Source organism: Pocillopora verrucosa, chromosome 3 (assembly GCF_036669915.1).
Source record: "Pocillopora verrucosa isolate sample1 chromosome 3, ASM3666991v2, whole genome shotgun sequence".
NCBI lineage: Eukaryota > Metazoa > Cnidaria > Anthozoa > Scleractinia > Pocilloporidae > Pocillopora > Pocillopora verrucosa.
This window is the reverse complement of record NC_089314.1, coordinates 21,139,338-21,164,938: the sequence shown is the minus strand read 5'-3', so window position 1 is coordinate 21,164,938 and position 25,601 is coordinate 21,139,338. Positions and strand designations below refer to the sequence as shown.

Below are 25,601 nucleotides of genomic sequence, written 5' to 3'. Positions count from 1 at the left end.
AAAAACTGCCTTAAATTTTTGAAGGAGACAGCAAACAGAAATGAGATCTAATAAAATAAGATGGAATCAAAACAAAGATCAAGAAAAGATCGAAAAATTTTATAGATTCGGTTTAAGAATATCTTCAATGCTGAAGATGCTCATTTCTCAGAGTCCTCGTTCTTCTTGGTCACGTGGTTAAAGAAACTCGTAACGGTAAGTGAAACGAGTGGCCCTGGGCTAAAGAATGGCAGGAAATGCGCAGTGGCAGCGGTAGGTTTCTGTTCTTCACGAGTCAAAAGATTAGCAAATAAAACAAAATGAATGCACTTCAAACAGCATTTACTGCTGCACAGGTTTACAAACTATAGTAGTTCATGAACAAACTGAGAGAATCCAATTCTGTACAGGAAGAGATTATGACCGTCAATGTTTTGATGATTTTTAAAGAGAGCTATGAAATCTTAATTCTATTAAACTTAAGAACTCGGAAGTCACTCATTCACGACAAATTGGCTGCAAGTCTGACACTTAGCCTTTTAGCTAGACCCAATCTTCGTTACGTGTCTGTTTCGCTCGGTCATCAACTGAGATTGAAGAAGTGCAACTTTCGAAGCAAGTCTTCGTACTTCCCGCTGAGGAAAAGCAAAAGAAAATGGTTAATTATCAGTTGTAAGTGTAGGAGTGTTTGTGCGACAAAAGTGCAAGCTTTGCCAAATGGAGGTAAATGCCAGCAAATAATGATCACGGCCAATCTTTATGGACTAACTGTAAAAATTCATACTAGACAAGATATTACAAAACTTATTCGACTACGAGCAGCGCCTCCTTTTCGGCGAGGTCCGTGACGCAAGTCAAGAAGACAAGCTAGCAAGCAAAACAATATCAAAAATGAATAAATAAATAAATAAATAAATGAACCAATAGACAAAGTAAGAAAGAAAGAAATAAAGAAGAAAGCCGGAATGAGAGACATACAAAGAAAAATAGAAAAAAGTAAGGGAGAGGGAGAAATAAAGGATGGAAAAGTAAGGCTTCGAGCTCTGCAGCACCGAAGTTAAGTGTCACTGACTAAAGATATACCAGATACAAGCCCGTGAAGACAATTGTGATATCTCCAAGTCCCCCGAGGCCGAGGTATTTTAGAATTTAGCCGCGCAATGAGTTGCTTGTGATCAAATAACTGACTTATCAAGCGACGCCAACCTTAAGTTCGTCATTTTCTCCACCGAGTATAGTTGTGTCAAGTTCCTTAGCAAATGTCTCCCCTCTGGAACGAACTGATAACTTATTCTCCTGAGGAGAGGTGCGGTGGCTGTTACTTCTCAAGGCCAAAGCTAAGAAAATCTGCAAAGAATATTATAGATAAAATCATTAGAACTTATGATCCATCAAATATTTTTGCTTACGCGCGATTGGTCTAAACACAGCATATGACATATATTCCTCAGCTAAAACTGGGTGATATCCAAGAAAATTCCTCAATTTTCATGAAAACTTAAGTCCATAACAGTTTTCTGATTTTACGCTGTTCGCATCGCGGACAAATATCTGTACATGTTTTCGCGCTAATTAGAGGCTAATGTTTATATATGGACGTCTTCATGTTACATGTAAGATATAAAAAAACATTGCGTTCTCGCAGCTCTCCGTGTTTCGGGATAGAGAAGATTACATTACTTTGATGGTCACGCCTACAGTCCTCCAGTGACATGTGTGCCTTACTCTTGTGTGACAGTGATAAATGGAGGCCTGCAAAATTTTAGTCTCCTTCGCAGCCATTGTTTGGTCTTGTCGCGCAGTACCCTCTTGCTCTCTCTCTCTCTCTCTCTCTCGGTTGAGAGAGGGTGTTGCGTGACGAGACCAAATAAAGGCTGCGAAGGAGATTAACAGAGGTCTAGTGATGTTACATCATTTTCACATATATAGAGAGGTCTTATCATCTTTTTATCGTATCCTTTTAACCATAAAAAGATTGTGTTTCTATAGCGTCAACACTTTCTTAATGAACTAGTTGTTGCTGTAAGGTAATACGGCAATCAACCCATTTAGTCGTACCTTGTGGAAAAACAAAAGCATCAGCGTGACAGAGGCACTAATGTTGATGTTTATAAAGTCCATGGCGTACATCACGTCAGGAGATGAGCCGCTACTTAGCACAACACTAAAAGAGATAAATATAAGATTCTGCTGCCAGGAAACTCGGGAGGGGAACGTTCATTAGAAAAGGGAAGTGGGAGAGGGCGGTGCCTTCTATTCTGAAACGAACTTTTTGATTGGTATTAAGGAGGCTGATTCTGATCTGAATCGAGAAGTTAGATTTGAGCCATTTTCGGTCACGACGCGAAATTGCATCCACTTGGAGAGTTTGTTTATGAAGCTACATTTGCATGATATTGAAAAAGCTCACTCGATTATTGAACAGCTTGAACTATAATTAAAAGTAGCGTATGAAAAATGACTAAAAAAAAGGAAAGAGACAGACTTCGCTGATTCTAAAATGTTCGCTCGCGGACGAGAAGACCCGTGGAATCAGTTGTTAGCTTTAGGCATTGCATTTCCATTGGAGAGGGAACTAATAACATGTCGTACAACACTGTTAAAGCTGAGCGAATAAGGTCTGGATGAGAGGTTGAGAGACTGGGTGCTTTCTTTTCCATTGTCTAGTGCTAAGACGGTTTATGAGCACTATATACTATTTATTCCCTCGTGTTTCAACAACTTAGCTCCTTAACCCTTCACACTGTACTCTAAAATCAGTATCCATATTCTCCATGCTATATTAAAGTTCATGGATTCTCCATGCTGTTCTCTATACGTTTCCTAAATAACGGTCTTTTCGCCTTTCGGGTCGTTTCGCCTACGGATCGTTTCGCCTACCGTCTGTTCGCCTACGTCTTGAGTCGATTCGCCTAAGTCCAATATCTCAGTTTGCCTACGTCTTAAACTCCGTTGTATAACAATCATTGTATAAAACAGTTGATTCAACTGAAACAAAAATTGATGTTGAATTGGCAGCAGGTGCATTACTTTCTTCATTACCTAATAGAGGGAAGTGATAAAGAAATGATGTTTCTATACTATGCTATCAAGTTTACATTGAAAGAATCAAGTTGTAGTAAATCAGATCGATGATTATAGCTTTGATGACACCGTTGATTGCCGTGTTGATGTTTCGATAATAATCCTCTGTTAAATGAGCTAGCATGTCCTTTTGAACGATATGTTAGTGAAAGTCTCACCTCAAGTCACAAGTCTACACAAATAACGCCTTAACTATATTATATATTTTTTTTCATCCAGCTAAGTTTGCGGATCGCGTGAAAGCGCACGAACTAACAAAAGACTAATTTATAAATTTCATGATAGAACAAATCGCAACATCGATATAAACATTGAACCAGGAAGTAAAGTGGGAACAAACTAATTTCTTAAGTAACTTGTCCTTTTGAATGATATGTTAATGAAAAGTCTGACCTTCTTTAGTATGGGCCGCTTAAGTCACAAGTCTGCACAAATAACGCCTTACCTGTTATATATACATTTTTTCATCTATGTAACTAAGTTTACGGATTGCATGAAAGCGCACGAACTAACAGCCAAAACATTAATTCATAGAGTCCCACTTCCTTTAGCATAGGCCGCTCGAGTCACAAGTAAACACAAAGACCGTGAACGGGGGTTTATTTCATCTTAATACTCAGTTTTCTGCGAGGTTCAACAAGAACGTTTAAACAATTCAGTTTTTAAGCTTTGACATATGAATCGTGGGCGAACTGACATATTGGAGGTAGGCGAACCGACTCTAGACGTTGGCGAACAGACGGTAGGCGAAACGACCCGTAGGCGAAACGACCGGTTACCCATTTCCTGGGGTGCAGTCAAGGAGAATTTGTTGTAAAATCATGAGCATCTTTCGCAGGTGATCAATTCCTTTATTCTCGTGTCCTTAATGTTTGATTCAGGGGTGATGTTGTAAGAAGAAATTAGATGTTAATAAGAGTCAAAGGGTTAAGCACTCATTGTTTGTATGACTGCCCAAGCCTAATATCACAAAAATGCCGGATTCTGGGCTATTTTGTTCGAGGAAAAAAGACCAAGGAGGTTGGAAACTCGGGAGCCTGAGAATGATTTTGCGTTACCTCAACACGTTGATGAAGCAGATTATAAACGTGGCGTTGTATATGGCATAGCCGATGAATTTACTTTCATTGTAAACTTGTGGTACTTTTCTCACTTTGAAACTGAGCCACATTCCCCAAGCAAGGACTACGAAGTCAGCTGAGGGAAAGAAAGAAATAATCAAAAATTGTTGTAACGGAACTTGCTCTATTGGAATTGTTCCAGGAAAAAGTGCTTTACCAGATCGTACTTATGACAAATATACTCAATAAAACATTATCAGAAGTAGAGAAGTGTAAAAACATGCAAATTTTGACTAATTCTTTGTGTACTAGGGAAAGCTTTAAAATTTCCAGGAATTATTTATGGATCTTCTGAAGTATGCTATAACATAGCTTGTGTACCACGGTCTCTGATAGTCAGTCCATCGAAGTATCATGACTCTTTTTCAATAGAATGCTAATTCATCGCATCGCATTCGTCCCAATCATCTTGTCGCAAGTCCTGAGTGGAGAAATGCTTTATGGCACCATGAGAATAAGGGTACTTACCGAAAAAAATAATGCATGGACCAGGCTTTGCTCGAACCAGGGATTTCCTACCCAGGGTCCAGCGCGCTTATTACGCGGTAAACACGTTTCTTAGGGAGAAGGATACCCTAAAGATTTCTCATCTTCCCTGGACACAGATTGATTTTGCTTCATTTAAGACATCCATGTATTTAGGTATCCGGCCACAATGAGTAGCACTGATAGGCACTTACGTGATTTAGGATGTTTTGTTTACCTGCTAAGATCATGTGACTAAACGAGCTTGTCGAGCATCTGTCGTATTTGAGTTTATCAGCGGTAATACTTGATTCGATGGAAGGTGGCTGTATCACCATCCAAACGGTCAAGTAACTTGTATACAGCAATACAATAACTGCCAATCTCCTCAGCAACACACTGTCTGTTATAGCCAACTTACGAGCGGAGCGCACGCGGAAAATTAACACCACTCTGGAGTGGTGGAAAAACGAAAGAAAGAAGGAAGGGAAATGCATGGTTACTATTGAATAAGAATCATTAATCCTTTAAGCTTAAGATTACCAATCGTAATCATAATAATTCCCCCTTCAAGGACAAGAGTAGTTGCATCTCGAGGAAAACTTGAACTTCCTGGAGTGAATTACCACTGTGACAATCGATCAACTGCTAGTATGAGTGTTTTGTTTGTTTGTTTGTTTTTTTACAGTGGTAGTTCTGACGGGCGGGCTGTTTCACGTCTATTATTGAAGGTCCGAAAACCTGAACTGGGGTAACAGGGTTAGATGAGCGGATGATCGTCAGGGAATTTAAGATGGTTGGTTCGTGAAAAGTATCATTTTTACAGTGATCGTTTACTAAGCTGACCTTTTTAAACTTGCCTCTCAGCCTCTCAGCCTCTCAGGCGTTTAGCAAATAAAACTTAATGTGATAGTAGCAGAGGAGTGAAAGACTACGGAGGTTTGGATCGAGTCGCGTTCATTACGCGACCCAACCTAGACCTCCTTCATTTTCGCCCTGTCACCATTACACTCCGTTTACAATTTTCCTCCCCTTTACTAACTGAGGGCCTACAACAAGCTTCTTACCTCCATGTCTTCAGAGCCAGAGAACCATATACCAAAGCGAAACCCAGGTGATGTAACCAAGGTGACAATATGCAGCGCACTTCGGAAGGTTTAGGGAACGATACGATAAGCTTAAATCATGAAAGGGACATGCATCAACAGTTGAACTGGGATGATTGGTCTTACCTTTGGATTATTTTCCTAACGTTGTTTGGTGAGGATTTACGGGAGCCGACATGACAAAACGGCCAAGTGGATCGAGTGCAAAAAATTTCAGAGTTGTTTCAAGCTGTGTTTAATGTCTTCTAAGAGGAACAATTTTTTCCCAACGTGGTTTAATCATACAGAGGCTCTCAGAAAGACTAAAAACTACGGGTAAAAAATTGATTCATTAAAAGTCTACTTATCACAGAGATATTCATTCATTAAAATTAGTTGTGCAGTAAATAACTGATTGATCAAGTCAAATCACGTACCTTTACATACATCATTATCGCTCCGCAGATAATAACTTCAAGAAAACGTGGACAGGAAGCTTTGAATATCTAACAGACGGAAAAAAAATGTCACTGAAAAGAAAGCTGCCCGTGAACTCATTCATTTCATACATCATAATAAAAATGCACAATTTCTGTCAAGATTTGGTTAGAGAAATTTGATCGTAGCCCAGAGCAGATACAACCAGGTGACTAATCATATTCTAAGAAACAACTTTCAAGCATCTGGTTTCCGTACTTACTCGATCAAACACAGCGGCGTTTATTAAGTTCAGAACGTTTCCCATGGACAGTAGTATATGACTTTTAGGTTTTGGGACGGTAACACGGTGTGGAGTTTTATAATTGTGGTATTTTATTTAAAGATGTGCTCTCCTCTAAAACATGTTAAAAAGGGATGCATAACGTAACTTGCTATGCAAAAAAAAGAAAAGGGTCAAAGTCAGAGGCCTGGAAACCAGTACTTCAGTGACGAGCATTGCGAACCCAAACTGTTCTGGTCTTGCCCTTTCTTTACCTTATTCTGCCAAAGTTTGAACACCAATGCTGCGAGGGCTAACGAAATGACGACAAAGAGGCAGTTAATTACAAGGAGAGAATATCTCAGCTTTGTATACACATCATACACGCATGCGCTGCCATCCACACATTCCTCACAGCCCTCACTACAAGCAAGGCACTCAAAGTGGTGCTCATAAAGGTTCGATTCGCCTCTCAGCATCTTGTCGTATTCTTTCTCCAGGACCTGCCCGGGAAAGTATTTCCGAGTTGCTGTGGGGTCTGGAAAATAGTAGCCTCGTTTGCAAGTACAGCGATAGGTGCCGCGTTTGAATCCTTGGAAAGGGACTGGTACACACTGCAAAAAGATAGCTATTCCAAATTAAAATGTGGTACGGAGAGGGGGCAGGGATGGTTTCCTTTAAGTTTGTTATGGAATTAAATCAGCATGAATGTGATGTTTCTTAGTCTGTATAACTTGCCTTTGTGCTCTTTTTGCACCTGTGAGTTCCCATGAATGTGCTTAAGTGGTTTGGTTTGGCTTGGTCACCAGTCTCTTCTGAGCTCTGTTGTTCAGCGGAGTCTGGGGCATCGCACTGGTCGATATCTACATCCTCAAGAGAAATATCCACGCTTACTAAAGCTCTGAAGAAGCAAAAAGAAAAAAAAAATGTTCGGCCAAGTCTTATTTCCAGGACTGCAGAACGTGAAGCTGTTCCCACCTTCTCAGCAACCCTTAATCTTAAGAAAGATCAATTGCTAACAATTTTCACGCTTTTAAGACCAAAAAGGTCTGAATCCTTTGTGAAACTTTGAACTTCCGCTAATTCTAATCCCGCCGTCGAATGCTCTTTAAACTCGTTTGTGAACCAATCTCGCTTTCAGAGTATTTGGATACTTGTAATCGATTATTTTTAGTATTCTGGACTCCCAAGTTTTCCTTTCCCATACTTTTTGTCTCCCTGTGCAGATTTCTACAAGCGTTTGAATATTTGTGCATATTTTGCAAGACAGCGGTTATTTTTCATGTTTTCCCTGAAATTTTACGCGGGAAATTGCCGCTCAGCCGGCCAAAATTGATCCCCTTGCGTATGCCTGACCCTTGACCGCTGTATTGGGTAACGGAAGCTCTTGCACGAGATTGCTACCGAGCCGGTAACATACTGACCAGGCTCATATGCGTCAAATGTCCTGTATAGAGCCAATACAAGCAGTTCTGCAGCTGTTCAGAATCAAATGCAAAACAAAAAGGTGTTGAAGGCTCATATGCGTCAAATGTCCTGTATAGAGCCAATACAAGCAGTTCTGCAGCTGTTCAGAATCAAATGCCAAATGAAAAGGTGTTGAATCTTAAGCTTATTCGCTGGTATAAAGAAAGATGTTGAAAAATTAGTCTCGTACGCGGGAAACATGCATTACCAGCAATCCGAGACATTTTACTCCCGCGGTCCGCGAGGTCAGTAGTTTCTTCAGGTTCTACTGTTCATGCGCTATGGCGTCAGATTTCATGTAAACATGGAGCGAAGTAGATTTCCGCGGAGGAATCGAGTTGATTATAAAGCACTAAATGTTCTTTCTACAGTGGATTTAGAAGTTCATTTGAAAGGAAGGAGAAAATTTAAAAGCGGATCTAAAGTTTATTTTGTGGAGAGACTTATCAGCCGGCGAAGATTGAAGAACGAGGTATGTGTATTGACCCTTTTATGTTCCTGCAGCTATATTTTACTTCGGATGAAATTTTGTTTTTTATAATTGGCGCGATTTGGCGCTTGTAGGAGTCTGCAGATTGTTAAAACAGCGGTAAAAAGCGTGGAAATGCTAGGCTGCTAAGCTGAAGTAAATATGGCGACTTTTTTCACGAAGAAAACGATGGAAAGTGGTCGTTCTTCGCGTCCTACAGGACATTCGCGAGCTCAGGTAAAGGTTACGTCTAATAGTGAAAAAGCCCTATTTTCAAGATTGATTTGCGGCCTCCTATTTTATCATGGAAGGCTTTATTTAACGTATTTGAAAGATCGTAAACTGAAGAAAATTTTGAGGGGTCGGCACCGATGAAAGCATGAAACACACGGACAGCTCAAAGCATGGAAGTGAAGGTAAGTGAAGGTATTTGGATGAAACTATAAAGGAAGTACAACCGAAGATCTTTGTTATTTTACCTCTATTCCGCGGCTCGACGAATAAACGAAACGGTGAAAAAACTTTCGCTTCGTAGTGCAGTTGCATATTATTTATCAACGAGAGGTCGGCACGTAGAATTTAATTTATTTAAACTGCCAAAAAATAAGATTTTATTTCAGATCCCATACATTTCTTTGTATCTTCGGGAAGCCATTTTGAAAGTAATCTTTGATTGACGTACGGTATTTGAGACGCAATATGACTCGCATTGCTGGTAATGATTTGTTTCGCAAAAATATTGATCGGCATTTTGCTTCTATTCTGTTGGCCCTTTAGTAGTTAACTTCGAAAGGCAGAAATGACTAATTTGAATGCAAATAGTTTCATAGTTAATTTATTTCACGCAGTTAAAATTAAAGATAATTTGGTTTGTTAACTGACTTGTTAATATAAATTGGCCACCGTGGCGAGTTTTTAAACTAAGTTAACTTTTCAAACGATAGCCCTCAGTCTTTTTTTCTGACGCAGGGCCGACGCTCGAAAGATAAGCTTTAGAAACTCTTCACAACGGCAATTTACATGATCAACTCAGTTGATTAGACTACACTTTCCTGTAAGCTGCCCATGTTCTAAGTTTCCCCGCAAAAATTGCATATGGTTAACGACTGCGTAATTACTACAACTAAAACTCCCCCCGGCAAAAAACCATTAGGCCGCTCAGTTTCATTAAGCCTGATAAAAATGTTGCAGTTTTCATTAACTACAACTCAAATATTTTGAAATATTTGCCTGCAATGAAGCAAACAATAACCGTCTGAGAAAAAGAAAGTGCAATATGACAAACAGATTGTTTTCCGCCCCATTCTTCTTCATTGATTTTTTATTTAACTAGCAGGTTTGTTTGCGGTTTTTCAACCGGTTTTATATTGATTGGTCTCCTAAAAACGACCGATTTCTAAAAACAACAGGGCTATCCGGAACAGATGTGAGGGTTGTTTTGTGCTCACAATATGCTACCATTCAGGCTATTTATATGATAAATTTTCGACTTTTCCCTTGATATCCGCATATTTTTCTTTCAGACTTCTGTATGACGTGAAATCTTTACGCTAGAAAAAACGTTTTGCGACCCCGGCGAAGTCTCTGCCTAAAAAATTCATGGAAAATTAGAAATTTGCTCTTTTCTCACGGTCAAAAGCTCAACAAGATGATGTATAGGTTAAATAATTGGAACTGGCTGGAAAAGCTTGACATAAAAATTGATACGATAGGCTGTTTATTTGAGAAAATGATTGCGAAATAATAGTTTTGTATTTCATTCATATTTCAATGTTTAAATTTTGAGTCGCGATTCTTTTTTTCTGAATGCCGATTTTACGCATATTTTAAATGAATAACTTCCTCTAAGACTTTTTGCTTACTACGCGCGCGGGACTATAGAGATAGGCGTGTGCCAAGCAAACCGAAATGGAGTCAGTTGACGAATTTATTACTTCTGGCGAAGTCAAGACTTCACTCAAGTTTAAGACAGTTTTGATCGTGTTATGATAATCGTCCGCCTTGGAGAAGTCCGGGAAAGGACTGTGATCAGTAATAGTGGCATATGCCGCCACAACCTGTCGAAAAAAACGTCAGTCTCTGCCATCGTCAAGAGTTCTTTACAAGACTATTCTCACCTGGAAGAGGATCGATTGTTATTCTTAGATTCAGTTGATTTACTTTTTAACAACACTTTGTTATCGTTTCACAGAAAACTGCTCTTTAGGATAGTGTACTCAAATGATAGCGCACAGATCCTATACCATAAGACCCAGCCAATGCACTTGGCTAAGAATAAAAAAAAAAACAATTAAAAACGATGATTATAGATGAATAAGAGATGGAGGCAAAATTATTAAACAAAAACCAAACTTACAAAAATTCGTTGGTTTCGTTTAAAACTGGAGCAAGATAGGTTATCATCCACTCTTTGCCACCAAAACAATCGAAATACGGCCTAGTCCACAAACCATCTTCGTATGTCACAAGTAATCGGTTGCGGGTTTCATTCTCGACAATTCCATTCGCGCTTCCTACTGAATAAAAGTCGGTCACTTTCATCCAATCTGTTGACCTCTTGTTTCTGGTTTTTTGTGTGATTGCAGGCCACCAAATAGCGTTTGGGCTCGTAGTGTAATCGTAATCCGTTTGCCCAAGATCTGTAACATGAATGCTTCCGTTCAATTTCTTGTCCTTGAACGCATAAGGACAAAACCTTTCATAGTCCTTGTACAAGTTTGGCGCGAAACATACAGCTGATCCGAAAACAGATGGAGAGAAACGGACGTTGTAGCGAACCATTTGAAACAGTAAAATGTCATTCTCAACAACAGATTCGGCAGAAGCGGACGATTTCACAGACCAGAGAGAAGTCAAGAGATTGGCGACTTTGACTGCAATAAGAGATTCGTTTTTCCACCTTTGGCTATCAAACGACACGTTGAGAACTGCAACATCGTTGCATCCAACAGCGTCTTGTAGTTTATCATGAATTTGGGCCACATATTGGAGCTCTCTCTCGAGAAGGTTCCCTCTCAGGTTCTCTCCAGTTGCATTTACAAATTTTTTGCTATCCCAAGAATGTTTCGATAAAGCAGCAAACACGAAACACACTTGCCACAAAGTCATTGATTCTCCTATTCACACAAAAAGACGAACACTCGAACACTAAATAACTAGACTCCTTGGTCGTGTGGCATCACAGCAGCTGCTGGTGGGTTGATGTGGTCATTTGCTAGAAATAACATAAACAAACATTACTAAAAGAGGAAAAACAATATCAAAAAGGAAAATACCACGCACATTATGCAAGCGGAAGAGGAAACGAACAAATTAAAATTGTGAGCTGAGAACACAGCCTCATAAGAACAGGAAATTCTCATGCAATTCCAATTCAGACAATATAATACTGATTTCTACAAAGAAATTTTTTTTCAGCAGTAGTAATAAAGTCGCCAGCCTAATACCACGATTTTGAGCAAGGAGTAAATTCAGCAAGAGTTGTTCCAGTAATGAGAGAAGCGTAAGAGTTACTCCAGGCGCAGCCGAGAGCAACTCTAGCTTTTTGAGTGCTCTCCAAACCTCCCAAGTGCATCCATAACTCGATCGCTCAGCTAAAGCATGAACCAATTCTTTTATAGCAGAGTATGCAGACACAAGGTGTGCACGAAAAAGAGAGTTTATTATAATTGGGTCGGGTCTGCCGGGTAATCGTGTTATACCCGAAAAGTATCAATAAATGACGAGGCAAAAACGACCAAGATATATTTCGTGACTAGATCTTGATTAAGAGAATTGTAAATTTTCTGCTAAGAAGCGAATAACGAACGAATTTCTTGCATGTACGAGACTATGTAATAGATTCATCATGCTTGAATCATTGTTTTTTAGAACTAACGGCTAGAAAATTGCGTAAGTTTGTGTTGAAAATCATAAATTCTGAAATTGAACGGTTTTAAAATTAAATTTAATTAGATTAAATTAAATTAAAATCTTCTATTGAACAAAATTCTTTTAGGAAATATCAACACTTTATAAATGTAATAATATCAATCTTTCGAAAAACGAACCGAAAAACTTACAATTTCTTGCATTTACGAGATCCGTGTGGTAGATTTACCCTGCTTGAATTGTTGTTTACTAGAATTTACGACCGGCAAATTGCGTAGCTTTGTGGTGCTTCGCTCTTAAATTCAAGCTGTCCACTTACAAACATCTGATGCTCACAGAGATGCCTATAAACATATTAATATGGCACAACGGATTAACCTCCCAAAGGTGCTTCTTGGTTTCACATACAGCGGGATTTTTTATTTTATCAGAATATACCCCATGGCAGAGATATCCTTATAGCCATTATTCCCACACACTTGAAAATCATCGCCTCCAAACGTAATAGCCGAGTCACAGCCTACGCAAGTAAACGGAGAGACCATCAGCACGTCATCCGTAATAATACCGATTCTCGTTTTAATGGCACCTGAACACACCACGTTAAAACCCTCCTTGTTGCGCAAATGCTGCAGTGAAGCCTGAGGACCCACTACCTTTTTCCAAACATTTCGACCCAATGATGTTGGCAAGTACTGATCAGTGGAAAATATCGAATGCAGCGAACTGGCCGTCAGATTGATTGTGATAAACCTATCTTCGTCCTTAACTTTCATTCCAAGACAGATCTGAGTCAAGGGCGTATTCCAGAAAGTCGGCAGCTTGGTTTGCTGATAGTCGAACCCTGTGCTTCCGCCGAGAATATCGATGCTTTCCATGTTATTCCATAATTGTGAATCGTATATAAAAGTGTCCTTGACAGAAAAAAAAGGAAAAGAGGTTCAATTTTATTCAGCACAACTAAGGAGTAATGGCGAAAATGGGAACAAGTAAATTCCAGGTTCCGTAGAGGATTTCATTTACAACATTTAATTTCTCAATGAGATCTTCTGCTTTTCTAGTACCTTTGCTCCATCAATCTTCATCACTGATGTCCATTGGCCTTCACCACAAGCTGGCAGGGTCATGTGACAATACACCGGGACTTCACCAACGTCCATACTTAGCGGATACACACCGCTCTTATGGAATCTTAAGAGAGAATTGCAAAAAAAATATGATGAATTATGACAGTGAAAAAATAATTATTTTGTCCCACTCTCTTTATTTCTTTACCGAGCTCAAAACTTACCACCTCTCTTATTTCTGTCTACAAACATTACGCTATCGACATTGCTGATCCTGGCAGTATGCAGGACGCGTGACATATGAACGTCGTAATAGACCACGCTCACCGTGGAGTCTCTGTGGCTCAGAGGTAGAGCATCGGAGCGCGGAATCCGAAGGTCTGAGGTTCGATTCCTCATGGACAAGACGAAAAACGTCTTTCTTTAAAAAAATATTTGTTTGCTAACATACGCGAAATATCTTTGACATAAAAAGACTACAACCATGATAACTAGTATAGAAACATATCAGCACATTTTCCTTTTTTTCTCTACAATTAAGCCCTTAAACTGTGCTTGTCTTTAAGCCAGATCACCGGTTCGAAAACAAAACAAAAATAGAGAACGGCTCCTGGTAGAAAATAAATATGCTATTTTATTAAATAGCATATTTTTCCTTTTTTTTCGTGAATTGAGGGAAAACCAAAGCTAGAGAAACTGAAAGAAAAGGCACATGGCCTTGCATCTGTAATTGTATGTTTCGTATATAGCATGGCATGAGCCACTGTTCTGGCAGGGGGAACTTTCAAAAGGACTCTGGAAATTAGAAAAAAAAACAAAAACAAAAACAAGCAAACCCTATCTTTGTCGTTGCCTCAAACTTGTATTTTTCGGATCGCAGGTGCAGGGTACACCAGTCAATGTTAAGATACAAAATAAGGAAGTGAGAATTGATTTGTTATTATCTTTCGATTCACAATGAGAAAATTGTGAAAAATTACTTTTGCTTAGTTTTTTGGATGGCAGATTGCCTCTTAGGAACAATTTCTACACATACACGTAATTTTTTTAAAAACGCAAGCCCTCATTAAGGGACAGCGAGACCCCCTGAAGTGAATTTTGTCATGGAGGTCAAATTATGTTCAAGGTAAAATTGTAAGTACTCGTAAGTCAAACTGTCTAAATGATAATCATTGTAGAAGTCACGCAGAAAGAAAACAGATCAAAATATAGTTCAAATAGTTAGTCACACTAATTTAACATTAAATAAACTTTAAGCATTTTAAAAGTCACGTAATCTAACAGAAAGAACTGGGGTCGAAACGTTTTACCGTTTGGTTGTAATGTTACTTTTCTACAAGTATAGCTTTCACTATTGGATCTAAGCCAAGCACTACGAAAGCTTTCAAGCAAATTGAAAATTCGTCATCCAGAAACCGCGCTCATACACCACTTTGGATTCAGTGAAAGAATGAAAATGACATTCATTTCCTCATTTCACGATCACGTTTTCCTATGCCATGTGCTAAAAGACGATTATTGCCCTTCAAACTCACCATTATGCTGTAGTGATGAGAAGTAAAACTTACGAAATTTTCAGATGCATTGTAATTGTCGATGGAAAGTAACTCACACGATACATGTCCGTTTGGCTGAGGAACCGCTGCAACATTTGTGAAAGACACAGACGGTTCTTGATGCATTGCAGCAGACACTGTTTTGTGGTTTGCACAAAGGTTTCCGCGATTTTGGGAACATCAAGAAAGTGAAATAAATGATCATTGAAAAGTGCAAAAGTTAAATTTTCGTTCGTTTTGCGCTGAAGACCTGATTGGGCTGCGTTTGCAAAGTTTTGATCTAAAATTTGATGCGTGAAAAAAGTGAAAAAATGCCGAGGAGACAAACACTAACACATTCATGGTAAGCGAGCTGATTCCTTGATCCTTTTGATACAATTTTCTGTCTTTCAACACCCAAGGGTAAAGAGTTGTGTAAAAACGTGTTCTTGTTAGCACAAGAATCTGATTCGTCTAGATATTCTTAAGGGATCCCCTGCAGGATGTTTATACGCCCTGCCAACAGAGCAACGATGCCAGCTGTGAAGCCGTCGAACTTTCTGGAAAAGTTTGCATATCTTCATTAAGTAGGGTCTCTTTTTCTAAGTAATCTAGTTTTATTAACTGAGTCTACAATGTAAATTGGCCTCCGTAGAGGTTTTAGAGCTTTTGCCCTTCGCATTCGCTCCAACGAAGGGCGGCTAAAGCTCGAAACGTCAGTTTTAGAGTCTCTTTTTGATGGCCGATTTACGCTATCAACTCAGTTGATAAAACCAAATCCTCCCACAATACCCCTCATCGTTTCATTAGAAACTTACCCCTTTAATTATTTTTCCTTAGTCTTGCTTGGTTTCTCTATAGATCCAAAAGTGAAAAAGACAGCATAGAAAGAAAATTTATTGGTTGAGAAAGATCCATTGATATTTTCCGATCCGAGAATGCATTATGCTTCACTGCTATTTTATCCTTGATTCAAAGTTTCCTTCTGTGTTTGTTGTTTCTTTGTGCATAATTAAAATGCTGTCATTTACAACATCACATACTAATTGACAAAATGTTCGAAGAACAGCTATTGATAACGACCTGTGAATAATTTTCAGCATCAACAAAATTTCACATATCCATATGTCTGCTTCGTTTTGGAAATTCCAAGCTGACAATGAGTATACTCAACGTAAGGATTTTGCTTCAGTTTTGCAATCATAATGTGGCATTCAGTAACGATTCTTTTGTCGATTAATTTACGGATTTTTTCACAACTCGACCCCATTGATTCATTTTTAAGGCTTTGTAGTAATTATTACTACTGAAAATAATCGAAAATTATGGAATTTTCAGTTATTTTAATTCTTTCAACCTAACTAAGCGATTATGTGAACTGTGGCTTTTGGGTGAAATTTATTTTACTCGTCTACGGGGCAGATGATATGGAACTTACGTAGACCTCATTAAGACAGACCACCTTATCACTAGGTTAACGTTTGATTAAGAGAAAACGAGGGGTGTCATAAAATATTTATTGACCTAAAAAGAAAAATATTGGGAATACGTCACCCAAAATGTAATGTAAATCTGTGTGCTTATTTCCTTTTTATAAAAAACCCCTTCAACAAACCCCTAAAAAAACCCAAATTGAAAATTTCGTGTTCTGACTGGTTAATTTACTCGCTGAGTATCAGCTCATAGAGAACCAATAAATAACATCAGTATTTTCCAAAACTTCAAACAAAAACAAAAAAAAAATCTTTGAAAACGTAGATACTTGCAGTAAAACACTATTAGAAGGGTTAATTGACATTTCCAATGATGCCTCAAGAGCTTTGATAGAAATACCCAGTTGGGATTCTAACTGATGAGCGGCACGTTAGCGACCGCATAGGATACCCCAGGCAGATCCAGAAATGTTTGATAGGGGGTCCAAACTTTGATCAAGAAGACACAAACTGCGCCATTACTGATTCGATAAACATCACCATCCTCTCTTTAGGTCTTTATGTTCTCCTCTAAATTGACAAGGAAGACTGGTGTTGAGTTGCGGGTTAGGGACTGGTCGAGACTACTTGACTTCAATAGGCCGTGTTGAACCAGAAGTTTACAAAAGACTTCAAGACACGTAGCTCAACGTTAGTAACAAGCGTTTGTTCCTCATCTTCGATCTAAAGGAGCGTAAATTCACAATCAGCAACGGTATATCTCTACAGGTAATATAGACAACTCGAAACACTCACCCAGAGAAAATCCATCCTTAAAGAACCATGTTCATCACTGAATTCGATAAACTGTTTTTCTCCCTCTGAAGTGAAATCACCTGCGAGAAAAATAAATACTGAATAAATTTAACAAGGCAGTCACTTGTTCACTATTCGAGGACATCATGCCTCTCTTTTTCCTGATGGATTTAATAAGAAATAAATGAAGGGGGTAAGTTTCTACAGAAACCGTGGTGCTGCTTCAGTGGGAGAGTTCAAGGTAATTTGGTTTTATCAACTGAGTTGATGACGTAAATTGACCACCGTTAAGAGTTTCAAAGCTGTCTTTTCGAGTGTTCGCCCTTCGTCAGAGCGAATGATGTAGGGTTAACGCTTGAAACTCAGTCGATAATACTAAATTACCTTGTTATTAAGAGATGGTACGTTTTGCTGTTCACGCCTGCAGTTAAAGCGTTTGTAAATCGGGTCTATAATTCCGTACCAGTGACCAAAGTCAAAAACCTTTGTGACCTGCCGTCATACGTAAGTGAAGAGACTTACCATCTAATACTTTGTTGATAAGAACTTTTACAGGCGAGCTGCAAAATGAGTTCATGGAAAACGTTGGCAGATATACTTCACTCCACAATCTCAGAGTAAATGCATCAGTTTTGAAGTCTGTACAACATAGTAAGAATCTTGTCGGCAGCGAAATAAGCCGAAGGGATCACCTTACTACAAGAATCTTTCGACGCATGTGTGTACGTTTGACTCGTGCGCGTGTAGTTTGCCTTCAGTCGACGCAATCTGTGTTCAACGTTCATACTGGGCGTTTGACACGGGTGACTTGTGTCTTGTTTTTAACTTGTGTTACATAACTTCGACGCGTTAGCATTGCATTTGACTAACTAAACATGTATTTGAATCATTATCTTGTATTTGATTTGCGTGAGTTACGTTTTGGTTGCGTTTTGCGTTTAACAGTTGTGATTCTCTGATTCGCTTACCTGAAACACCAGAAAGGCTTCCTATCATGTAGAACAGTCACATCTAGGAAACACATATCCTAGAATAAAAGGAAATAAGGTTATCTCTAGACAAAGGGTTTCAAAACAGCATAACTCATAAAAAGTGAAGGAGCTACATCATGGATCAGTTCTAGTCTCATAAACGTGAAGAAACTTGATAACAAGCACAGGAAGGGTGGGTCACTGTGCGGGTCACTGGTGATTGATTAATCAAATTTACTACAAGAAAACAGACGAAATGGTGGGCTTCTAGATAGCGAACAAGAAGTGTGTTTCGCCTTGATCTAGCGTGCAAGGTCTCTTTGAAGAAGAAATAAAAATCTTTGCCTTCAGCACTCACGGGTAAGACGTTTTTGAATAATTCTGTTTTCCAAGGAAGTGAAAGCTTCCTTGAAAATGAACCGTGTTCGTGGCTGCCACCTCCAAGGGACACGTAAGAATCAGCCAAGTATTCTGTTTCAAACACAAGAATAATTAGTTATGGCACAGGATTCAAACAATTTTTAGAGAAAAGTTGCCTAAAGAAAAAAACAATAAAACGGAACCATTAAGCCACTAAAGAAAACTGTGCTTTCATACTTTCACGTATTTTAAGCGGAGCGTTTGCTAATGTGACTAAACATGCCGCGTGCGTCAGTTTTTCCGAGAGAGGAAAACAACTCAGTGAAGAACAGGTGAATAAAGGTGATAAGTTTCCAAAGAAATAGTATCGCTGGGTTAACAATCTTAACTATGCCTTCGTATTTTCTATGGTGTAGTTGCTCACGTTGGTAGAGTTCCCTGTACTGCCTTCCCCAGAAAGTCGCTTTGTGATTTCTCAGTTCTATTGTGGCGGAATATCCATGAAGTCCTGATTAGAAAGATGTCATATTGTCAGTACACGTGCAAGGCCAGGTTCCTTTGCAACAGCTATTTAGTTTCGCAGTCACGCAACACAGTCTCTCCCCCATCAGAAAACGCTTTGCGTGACGCCGCGTTCTAAGACCAAGCGGGCGATTTTGTTAACTAACCACGAACAAAATGGCGTTCTGGTCTCTTCTTGCTCAGCTATGATTCTTACTGTTAAACAAATCCTCCTTGATACACTAGCGATCTGCTTGAAACAGCAAACAATTTTGACATAACTATTCCAGGGAAATTGAGCCTTTAATTGTACTCTCTCTCTCTCGACTTATATTGTCGTATCACTCGGAAAAACCAAATTCCCATCGAGAATCGAGTCATTGGGTAAATCTAACGCTTACACATTTGGCATGCTTGCAATTTATACCTTTCCTCTTTGTTAATGATGAATCCTAATTCTAAATTATACATGCATACTTCTTGAGGTTATTACAAGTTTGAGAAATAGTTTTTCCAAAACTCATGTTAACGGAAAAAGGATGTGCGTAACATCGAGATGCATCTTTCAGATTACGTTGTGCTTTTAACCCTTTTACTTCCAAGATCTCATAGGTAATTCTCTCTACTGTCTGCCATACAAATCTAATGATGTTGATTTTGAGAATTTGGTATTGGATCAACTAATAATCCGTTAATTGAAATTTTTCTATATTCTCATCACTGGACTGCTTGATATTGTATTGATATTGTAAAGAGAAATTCTGTCTTGGTCACTCATGGGAGTTAAAGGGTAAAAAAAAAACAACAGAAATTTATTCATGCGGTTGTGATCTTACCATACTTTGGGTCTATGTCATCAGGAACAGGCACGTGGGCTGACGGTATGAAGGTTCTAACAGGAAAAATCACATGAATTGTTTTTGTACAAGTGTCTGAAAAATATCGATGCCAAATGCGACACGATTGACAGGGTGTCGGTCTCAGATAGTCAAGTAATTGGCGTGTTTTCAGCTGATCAGTGAACAAAAACGAGACCTGTAAAACCTTAATCGTTCTTTCGACTCCAGCTCGAAGTAACAGAAATTTCTGTTCTCAAGTATTCTTGTATCATTTATTTTTAAACATCGCCTTCTGTTTCATTCGTTTATGATGTCTTTATGATGTCTTCGAACACTCCCGAGAGAGATTCAGTCAATGTGAACGTACACGTACTGACTGCCCTGCAATATTGCTCCTGAGATAATTTCTCTCCACTACTCTCCACCTATGAACATCAAAGGGCAGAAAACGCCCCCCGCTGCCTATTCTGCATGGGCAGAAATCGTCCGAGAGGAGCATTATCAATACCTCTGGATACGAGGATGGGTTGAGACGCGAATGTAATTGTCAAGTGGCTTGTAAAGCTCGATTGAAGAATGCTGGGTCAAGAAGTCTAAAGTACTAACTACCACAGAGGAAGAGACAATTTATCATTTGACCACTATGCTATGCCTCAAAACTATGGCGGGTTTGGCAAGTTCTAAACACATAAAAGTACATGTAATTTGGAAATAAAAGGACATGATTTATTGCAAACCTGCAATGCGAACCCAGAAGAACTTTTTTAGTCAGATTGTGCTGATGAAGGCAAAGTGTAAGAAAAGCGAGTTCCCCACCATCCTGTAAGATGTAAAAAAATAAACAAACAAACAAAAAAAAAACCGTCAATGCAAAAAAAATATTAAATTTGTTTCAATAAGTTGCTTTCGGAGCAACTGGAGTGTGACTATCACATAACTCCTTGCAACACATGGTGATGCAAATATTCTTAACCCATACTCGTAGCAAATCAATGATTCTACACCTTTTCAGGTGAAGTATGAGCGCCATCTCCTATGAGGAGAGAAGACTTACTTTCCAAGAGGCGCTCCAGCAAGCTGCTAAAACGGAGGAACATATCACATGTGCTGTTATCATCCCAGCTCCACTGACGGCTTTGGCTTGTGAAAGAGCCATTCTGGAGCCTGATCAAAAAACAACAGCAACACGCCTATAAAACAGTCTGAGACTTAGAAGGACCAGCTTTCAATTAAAAAAAAAACTGAATAATTTCTTATACGGGAAATTAAGTATAAAGCTTTTTTTTTTGTTATTATTAGGTTGTCCACAACAAGGTAGTTACTGTACTAAATGGTCACGGATACTGTTGCTTAGTTTAAAATATCTCATGAAGACGTTGCTTCTCACCTTTAGAGCGAAGATCAAATTGGAGGACAAGAGATCTTGTAGTGGCACTGAAAAAGGAAAAAAAGGTTTGATGTGAAAGTGAAGATGTTTTCAATATCCTTGAGGAGAATGATATCACAAATAAGCCGCTTTTAAAGTAATAAAATTTCCATATCTATGAATTAGAGAATTCTCTGGCTACTACGCAGAATCCATAGGTTAAATTTTGATTTCCTGATAATTTATTTATTTAGACGAGAAGAGCATTCTCCCTTACTTCACACTTCCTATCTTATGACATCTTTCAGTGAAAGCTCTCCTGCTTATTACCAAAAAGATAAATGTAAAACAAAGTAAAAAAAAGGCGAGAGTTTCCGAGTGACAAAGTGACTGTCGCACGGATGCCTATGACCATTCAATCATGTATTAAAAAAGAAAACCCTTTTTACCCCCATGAACGATTGTGATCACCTTTCATAGTGAGGCTTCCAGCTTCTGTTAAAGAAAACTGGCACAAAAGAAAACACCTGAAGTGTCTTCAGTCTCGAGAGAGGTGGTAGATTTAGGGAATACCAGCGGACACAGAGTGAAGACTGGAAAAGAGTGCTGCAGTCGGACGACCGCCAGTATTCCTTACCAGAGGTGTCTGTAACACAAAGCTTCCATCTAATGTCAGTAAACCTGGGTAACAAAATATAGAGTTGTTGACAATCTTATGCGTGTACAGACATTTCATTTATGTGAGGTGAGAAGTGGGGTCAGCCTCGTGTTAAGTTCATTTTGATGCTCGCTTACTTTCAAACGCTTACTGTATAGAGTCAAATTTTCGATATTAACCACTTTGTATTATCGTTTAACCTTTTACTCTTGTTTAAAAACAAACCTAAGGGGATGAAACGCATCTTTCTGTAAGCCAGTGTACGGTGAAACTCCTCGCTTTCTGAGTATCTCTTCATTCCTTGCATGTATACATCTGCATTACATGAGTACAAAAAAGTTCAATTAGCAGTGTAATTGATACCATAACTGACTCAGTTTAGTCCAAACAAGCAGCAAAACAAACTGACAGAAATCTTTGTGACACCTTTTGATTACTTCACGCTTCCAGTCAAAACCTTCCTCTTTTGTTTCTTTGAAGGTTAAATTATCTCTGACTCGCTTTGGAAGATAAGGAAGCAGTGGCTCCCACAAACAGCTACAATATAAGAAAAAAACAAAATGATGTATTTGGAACTCCAAACAAAGGTTTACAGAACTAATGGAATCCAAGAGTAACGTTTGATTGTCTAAATTAAGGTAAAAGTAGTACTGAGAATGACATTTTGCTGACATTGACTCATATTTCAACAACCTAAGAGGAAACTTGTCATCTTCAAAGCCAGTGACTATTGATATGAAAATAAGGTTTGTTGTAATATCTTTTTAGATCTTATGAAAACCACATCAGTTTGTAAATGTGAATGTATGATTTGAAAGAAATTGAAGGCAAATAAATTGATAAAATCAAATAATGTTGGATTTCAATTGATAGCAAAAACTGCACAACTTACACAAACTAACTTCATACTAATTAAAAAATTGTATTTACTGATCACGGCAAAAGCAACCTTGCCATGGAACATGAGGAGTGAAATGTACATAGAATCGTTGGTGGAGCTTGATCAAATAAGGTCTCCAAAAAATTTAAAGCAGTATAAACTTTAACAGCTATGAGAGTTGTGTGGAATAGTTAAGTATAGCCTAGGTGAACCCTGGTCCTGAAAGAGACTGTTGTCTGTTGATGATGTTTCAGAAAAAACTGGGAAGTGGTCATCATCAGGGTTAAGAGTTGCTAAGGTAATGATTGTTTTTGCCAAAATATTTTACAGTATGATGGGATCCCAGAAAAGGATTGGGAAGAAACTCAAAGGAGAGGGAAATCTGGACAGCGATGTCAAGGTGAGGCGCTGTGGCCTTGGAGATGGCCCTAAGAGGTGCTGCAGAGGAGAAATGGAAGAAAAGAAAGGCAACAGCAGCCCTGAGCCCCCCTTGCCCAAGAACACCCATGCCCAGGGTGTGGCAGAGTGTGCAGATCAAGGATCAGCTTTCACAGTCACCAGAGGGTATATCAACAGGGATGACCTTCCTGCTGATCCTTGGACTCAAGGAACCTGCCATCGTCATCATCATTTTACAGGGTATATCAGACAAACAACAAGCCTTTTGTAATTTAAGACACGAGTCAAAGCTGACGTTGTAACCTGTCTCTTTACACATGGATCAAAGATCTCCTCTGATACTTCATGTAAAGAACATGGCTAAATTTTATAAATACATTCCTTTAGTAATAATTGCTCTATGTTAATAGAGAATTAGTGGTTTGTTATCCAGCTGCTACATGTAACTGACATTTTATCAACATTAGGTAGGGAATTCATTACTTCTTAATTACTGATTGATGATAACTCACTTGTCCATATGCAAACATACCTGTCTTGTGAAACTGCAGACCATTTGTGACACACCTGAGCACACACCAGCAGTTCAGAGGGACTCAAGTATTTGAATATCTTTAAGATGACTTCCTCTGGAATCCTTAGAAACAAATGAGTGAACATTTGTGGAATCAGCAACCTCAATTTGACACTGTAACTGTCAGTTAGCTTCTTGTGTTGTAAAGATTAATTATATAAAGAAGAAACCTGGTAAGGTCCAATCCTCTCTTCAGTTTCAAATCAGCAGATGGCTGTGATTTTCCTAATTGCTTTGTTGATGGTTTTTTCCCAGTGTGGGCATTCCTGAAAAATCAGAATAAATTTATACATCATTGTGGAGTATACAATCAGAGCTTGATTATCCAGACTTTTTCTCTGCTCCCAATCCCATGAATATTTGTTAGTCATGATCAATATCCATTGCCATATTCTTTTTAAAACTACAGCACTGAAAAGTGAAGTAAAGGCAAGTTTGTTTTGCTTTTAAAAAGCAAAAGCAGAACTCATATGCATTATAACTAATGAAGAACATTTGAATGAGGTCTGATTGGCTTAGAGTTGCTTGTTGCTAAGTTAGATTTCACGCTAATTTCAAGATGTTTTTTTTTAAGACAAACTGACTTACTTCAACATTTTAAGGCCAATGAAAAAACATTTTTCATTAACTTTAATTGTTAATACACACCTGTAGAGGTAGACCATATTTCTTTCAAAATGACTTGTAAATGTTTTGTTTCATGATTAAATGTTGCTTTCTTAATTTAATCAGTTTTTGATCCTTATTAATATTTATATTCTTGATTATCCAGACCCTCGATTATCTGGACTATTTTGTCAACTCCCAATGCGTCTGAATAATCAAGGTTCCAGTGTATAAAAATACACCCAACTTTTTTTTAAACATTCTACAAATTAACTTAATATTGAATTCATCAAACACAATATTTGAGATTAATAAGATGAGAGGGTAATAGAATTTTCAACTCATTAGTTTTGCTAATTGTAGGGAAGGATGACTTATACAGCCATGTTCCAACATATGATGTACTTAATAACTGATTATATTCTTCTCTGGTAACCCATCACAACTGGAATTTGTAAAGGTACATACCAGTTGGGACAGAGGGTAAATTATACAAGGGGTTCTGATAACTTTTTCCATATGCCAATGCTCTGATGAAGGACTAAGGCTCAAAATGACAGCTTTGGAAACTCTTAACAGAGACTAATAAACTCATATGATAATACAAATAACCTTGTCATACTCTCCCACTGATGCAGCACAACAGTTTCTTTAGAAACTTACCCCCTTTAACCAAGAATGAGAGCCCGCTTGGAGGCTAAACAGATGATGGTAAGAGGTTTTATGAGCGGTGGTGGACTGCTGGTAACAAGCTTTTAGTGAAACTCCTAATTAAACCGTGTACTGTGACTAAGAAGCCATCCTGCATCCTTCAACCAAGATCATAACTTTATTGACAGCTCACCCCTTAACCCCTTTTCTCCTCTGTAAATCTAAGGAGGAGGGAGTGAGCAATCATGGAATAGAGGTGAGAGCGCTCAATTTTATCGTTCCAGGCTAAAGATTTGAAATAGTTCACAAATTTTTCAGCCCTAAGTTAACCCAGTGCATTTTAAATTTACGACTGTACCAGTGTGCAATGAGAAGAATCAGTAAAAAGTGATTGTCGTTCATTTGATAGGGTTCAAATAAGGAGCGGGTTTTTTCTGCAGGTTAATGCCTTATTGGCCTCGAAGAAAAAGTTTAGGTGCATACTTTATCACGTCGTAGCTCGGGTAACGTTCAGACTACAGAGTAACTGACGCAAAGAACTCTTAATCGTTACTTTTTGAAATCCAAGGCTTACCTATCTTTTGCAGCACCTGAAGATTTAGATCCAGAACGTTTGGATTTCAAATACGCACTGAGGTGCTTTTCATGCTGCGACATAATCTCAAACTACGCTTTCATCAGATTTTGCCGCCATGTTTGTTTTGTTAATTAAGAGGGAGGCCTGGT

General features: G+C 38.6%; 3 protein-coding genes across 5 annotated transcripts; all 3 read right to left on the bottom strand.

Moving 5' to 3' along the window:
* LOC131797692 (probable G-protein coupled receptor CG31760) lies at positions 1–12,097 on the bottom strand. The gene is made up of 10 exons (XM_059115355.2): positions 10,727–12,097; positions 7,173–7,335; positions 6,710–7,048; positions 6,172–6,240; positions 5,717–5,826; positions 4,888–5,102; positions 4,122–4,260; positions 2,038–2,143; positions 1,186–1,326; positions 1–614 (listed from the first exon to the last, which is right to left on the bottom strand). The coding sequence occupies exons 1-10, from the start codon at positions 11,476–11,478 to the stop codon at positions 519–521; spliced, it is 2,130 nt and encodes a 709-aa protein (XP_058971338.2). The 5' UTR covers positions 11,479–12,097; the 3' UTR covers positions 1–518.
* Positions 11,533–25,596, bottom strand: LOC131797696 (F-box only protein 15). Of its 3 annotated transcripts, XM_066163103.1 has the most exons (19): positions 25,450–25,596; positions 23,789–23,884; positions 23,577–23,681; positions 22,192–22,302; positions 21,991–22,080; positions 21,579–21,788; positions 21,129–21,175; positions 20,796–20,905; positions 20,479–20,561; positions 19,739–19,794; positions 18,826–18,909; positions 18,400–18,512; positions 18,039–18,097; positions 17,593–17,630; positions 17,071–17,150; positions 16,875–16,998; positions 13,305–16,837; positions 12,432–13,154; positions 11,533–11,584 (listed from the first exon to the last, which is right to left on the bottom strand). In XM_066163103.1, exons 1-16 carry the CDS (start codon positions 25,530–25,532, stop codon positions 16,909–16,911), a joined length of 1,455 nt encoding a protein of 484 aa, XP_066019200.1. In that variant the 5' UTR covers positions 25,533–25,596; the 3' UTR covers positions 11,533–11,584; positions 12,432–13,154; positions 13,305–16,837; positions 16,875–16,908. The 3 variants fall into 3 exon arrangements, with proteins under 3 accessions (XP_066019200.1, XP_066019198.1, XP_066019201.1); XM_066163101.1 differs by having other exon boundaries at positions 13,305–16,998; XM_066163104.1 differs by lacking the exons at positions 11,533–11,584; positions 12,432–13,154; positions 13,305–16,837; positions 17,593–17,630 and having other exon boundaries at positions 16,949–16,998.
* On the bottom strand, positions 12,660–13,400 carry LOC131797673 (uncharacterized skeletal organic matrix protein 5-like). The gene is made up of 2 exons (XM_059115338.2): positions 13,305–13,400; positions 12,660–13,154 (listed from the first exon to the last, which is right to left on the bottom strand). The coding sequence occupies exons 1-2, from the start codon at positions 13,398–13,400 to the stop codon at positions 12,660–12,662; spliced, it is 591 nt and encodes a 196-aa protein (XP_058971321.2).
* Positions 25,597–25,601: the final 5 nt, after the last annotated feature.

What these genes read in the sequence shown, in the direction of transcription:
- LOC131797692 (XM_059115355.2), bottom strand. Translation starts at nt 11,478, where the DNA reads ATGACTTTGTGGCAAGTGTGTTTCGTGTTTGCTGCTTTATCGAAACAT. An exon ending in GGTGCAAAAAGAGCACAAAG is followed by an intron (nt 7,049 to 7,172) that starts GCAAGTTATACA and finishes ATCTTTTTGCAG; the next exon opens with TGTGTACCAGTCCCTTTCCA. An exon ending in GAGAAAATGACGAACTTAAG is followed by an intron (nt 615 to 1,185) that starts GTTGGCGTCGCT and finishes GCTTTTCCTCAG; the next exon opens with CGGGAAGTACGAAGACTTGC.
- LOC131797673 (XM_059115338.2), bottom strand. Translation starts at nt 13,400, where the DNA reads ATGGACGTTGGTGAAGTCCCGGTGTATTGTCACATGACCCTGCCAGCT. An exon ending in TGAAGATTGATGGAGCAAAG is followed by an intron (nt 13,155 to 13,304) that starts GTACTAGAAAAG and finishes TTTTCTGTCAAG; the next exon opens with GACACTTTTATATACGATTC.
- LOC131797696 (XM_066163101.1), bottom strand. Translation starts at nt 25,532, where the DNA reads ATGTCGCAGCATGAAAAGCACCTCAGTGCGTATTTGAAATCCAAACGT. An exon ending in AAGCGTGAAGTAATCAAAAG is followed by an intron (nt 22,081 to 22,191) that starts GTGTCACAAAGA and finishes CATGTAATGCAG; the next exon opens with ATGTATACATGCAAGGAATG. An exon ending in TAAGGATGGATTTTCTCTGG is followed by an intron (nt 16,999 to 17,070) that starts GTGAGTGTTTCG and finishes ACGCTCCTTTAG; the next exon opens with ATCGAAGATGAGGAACAAAC.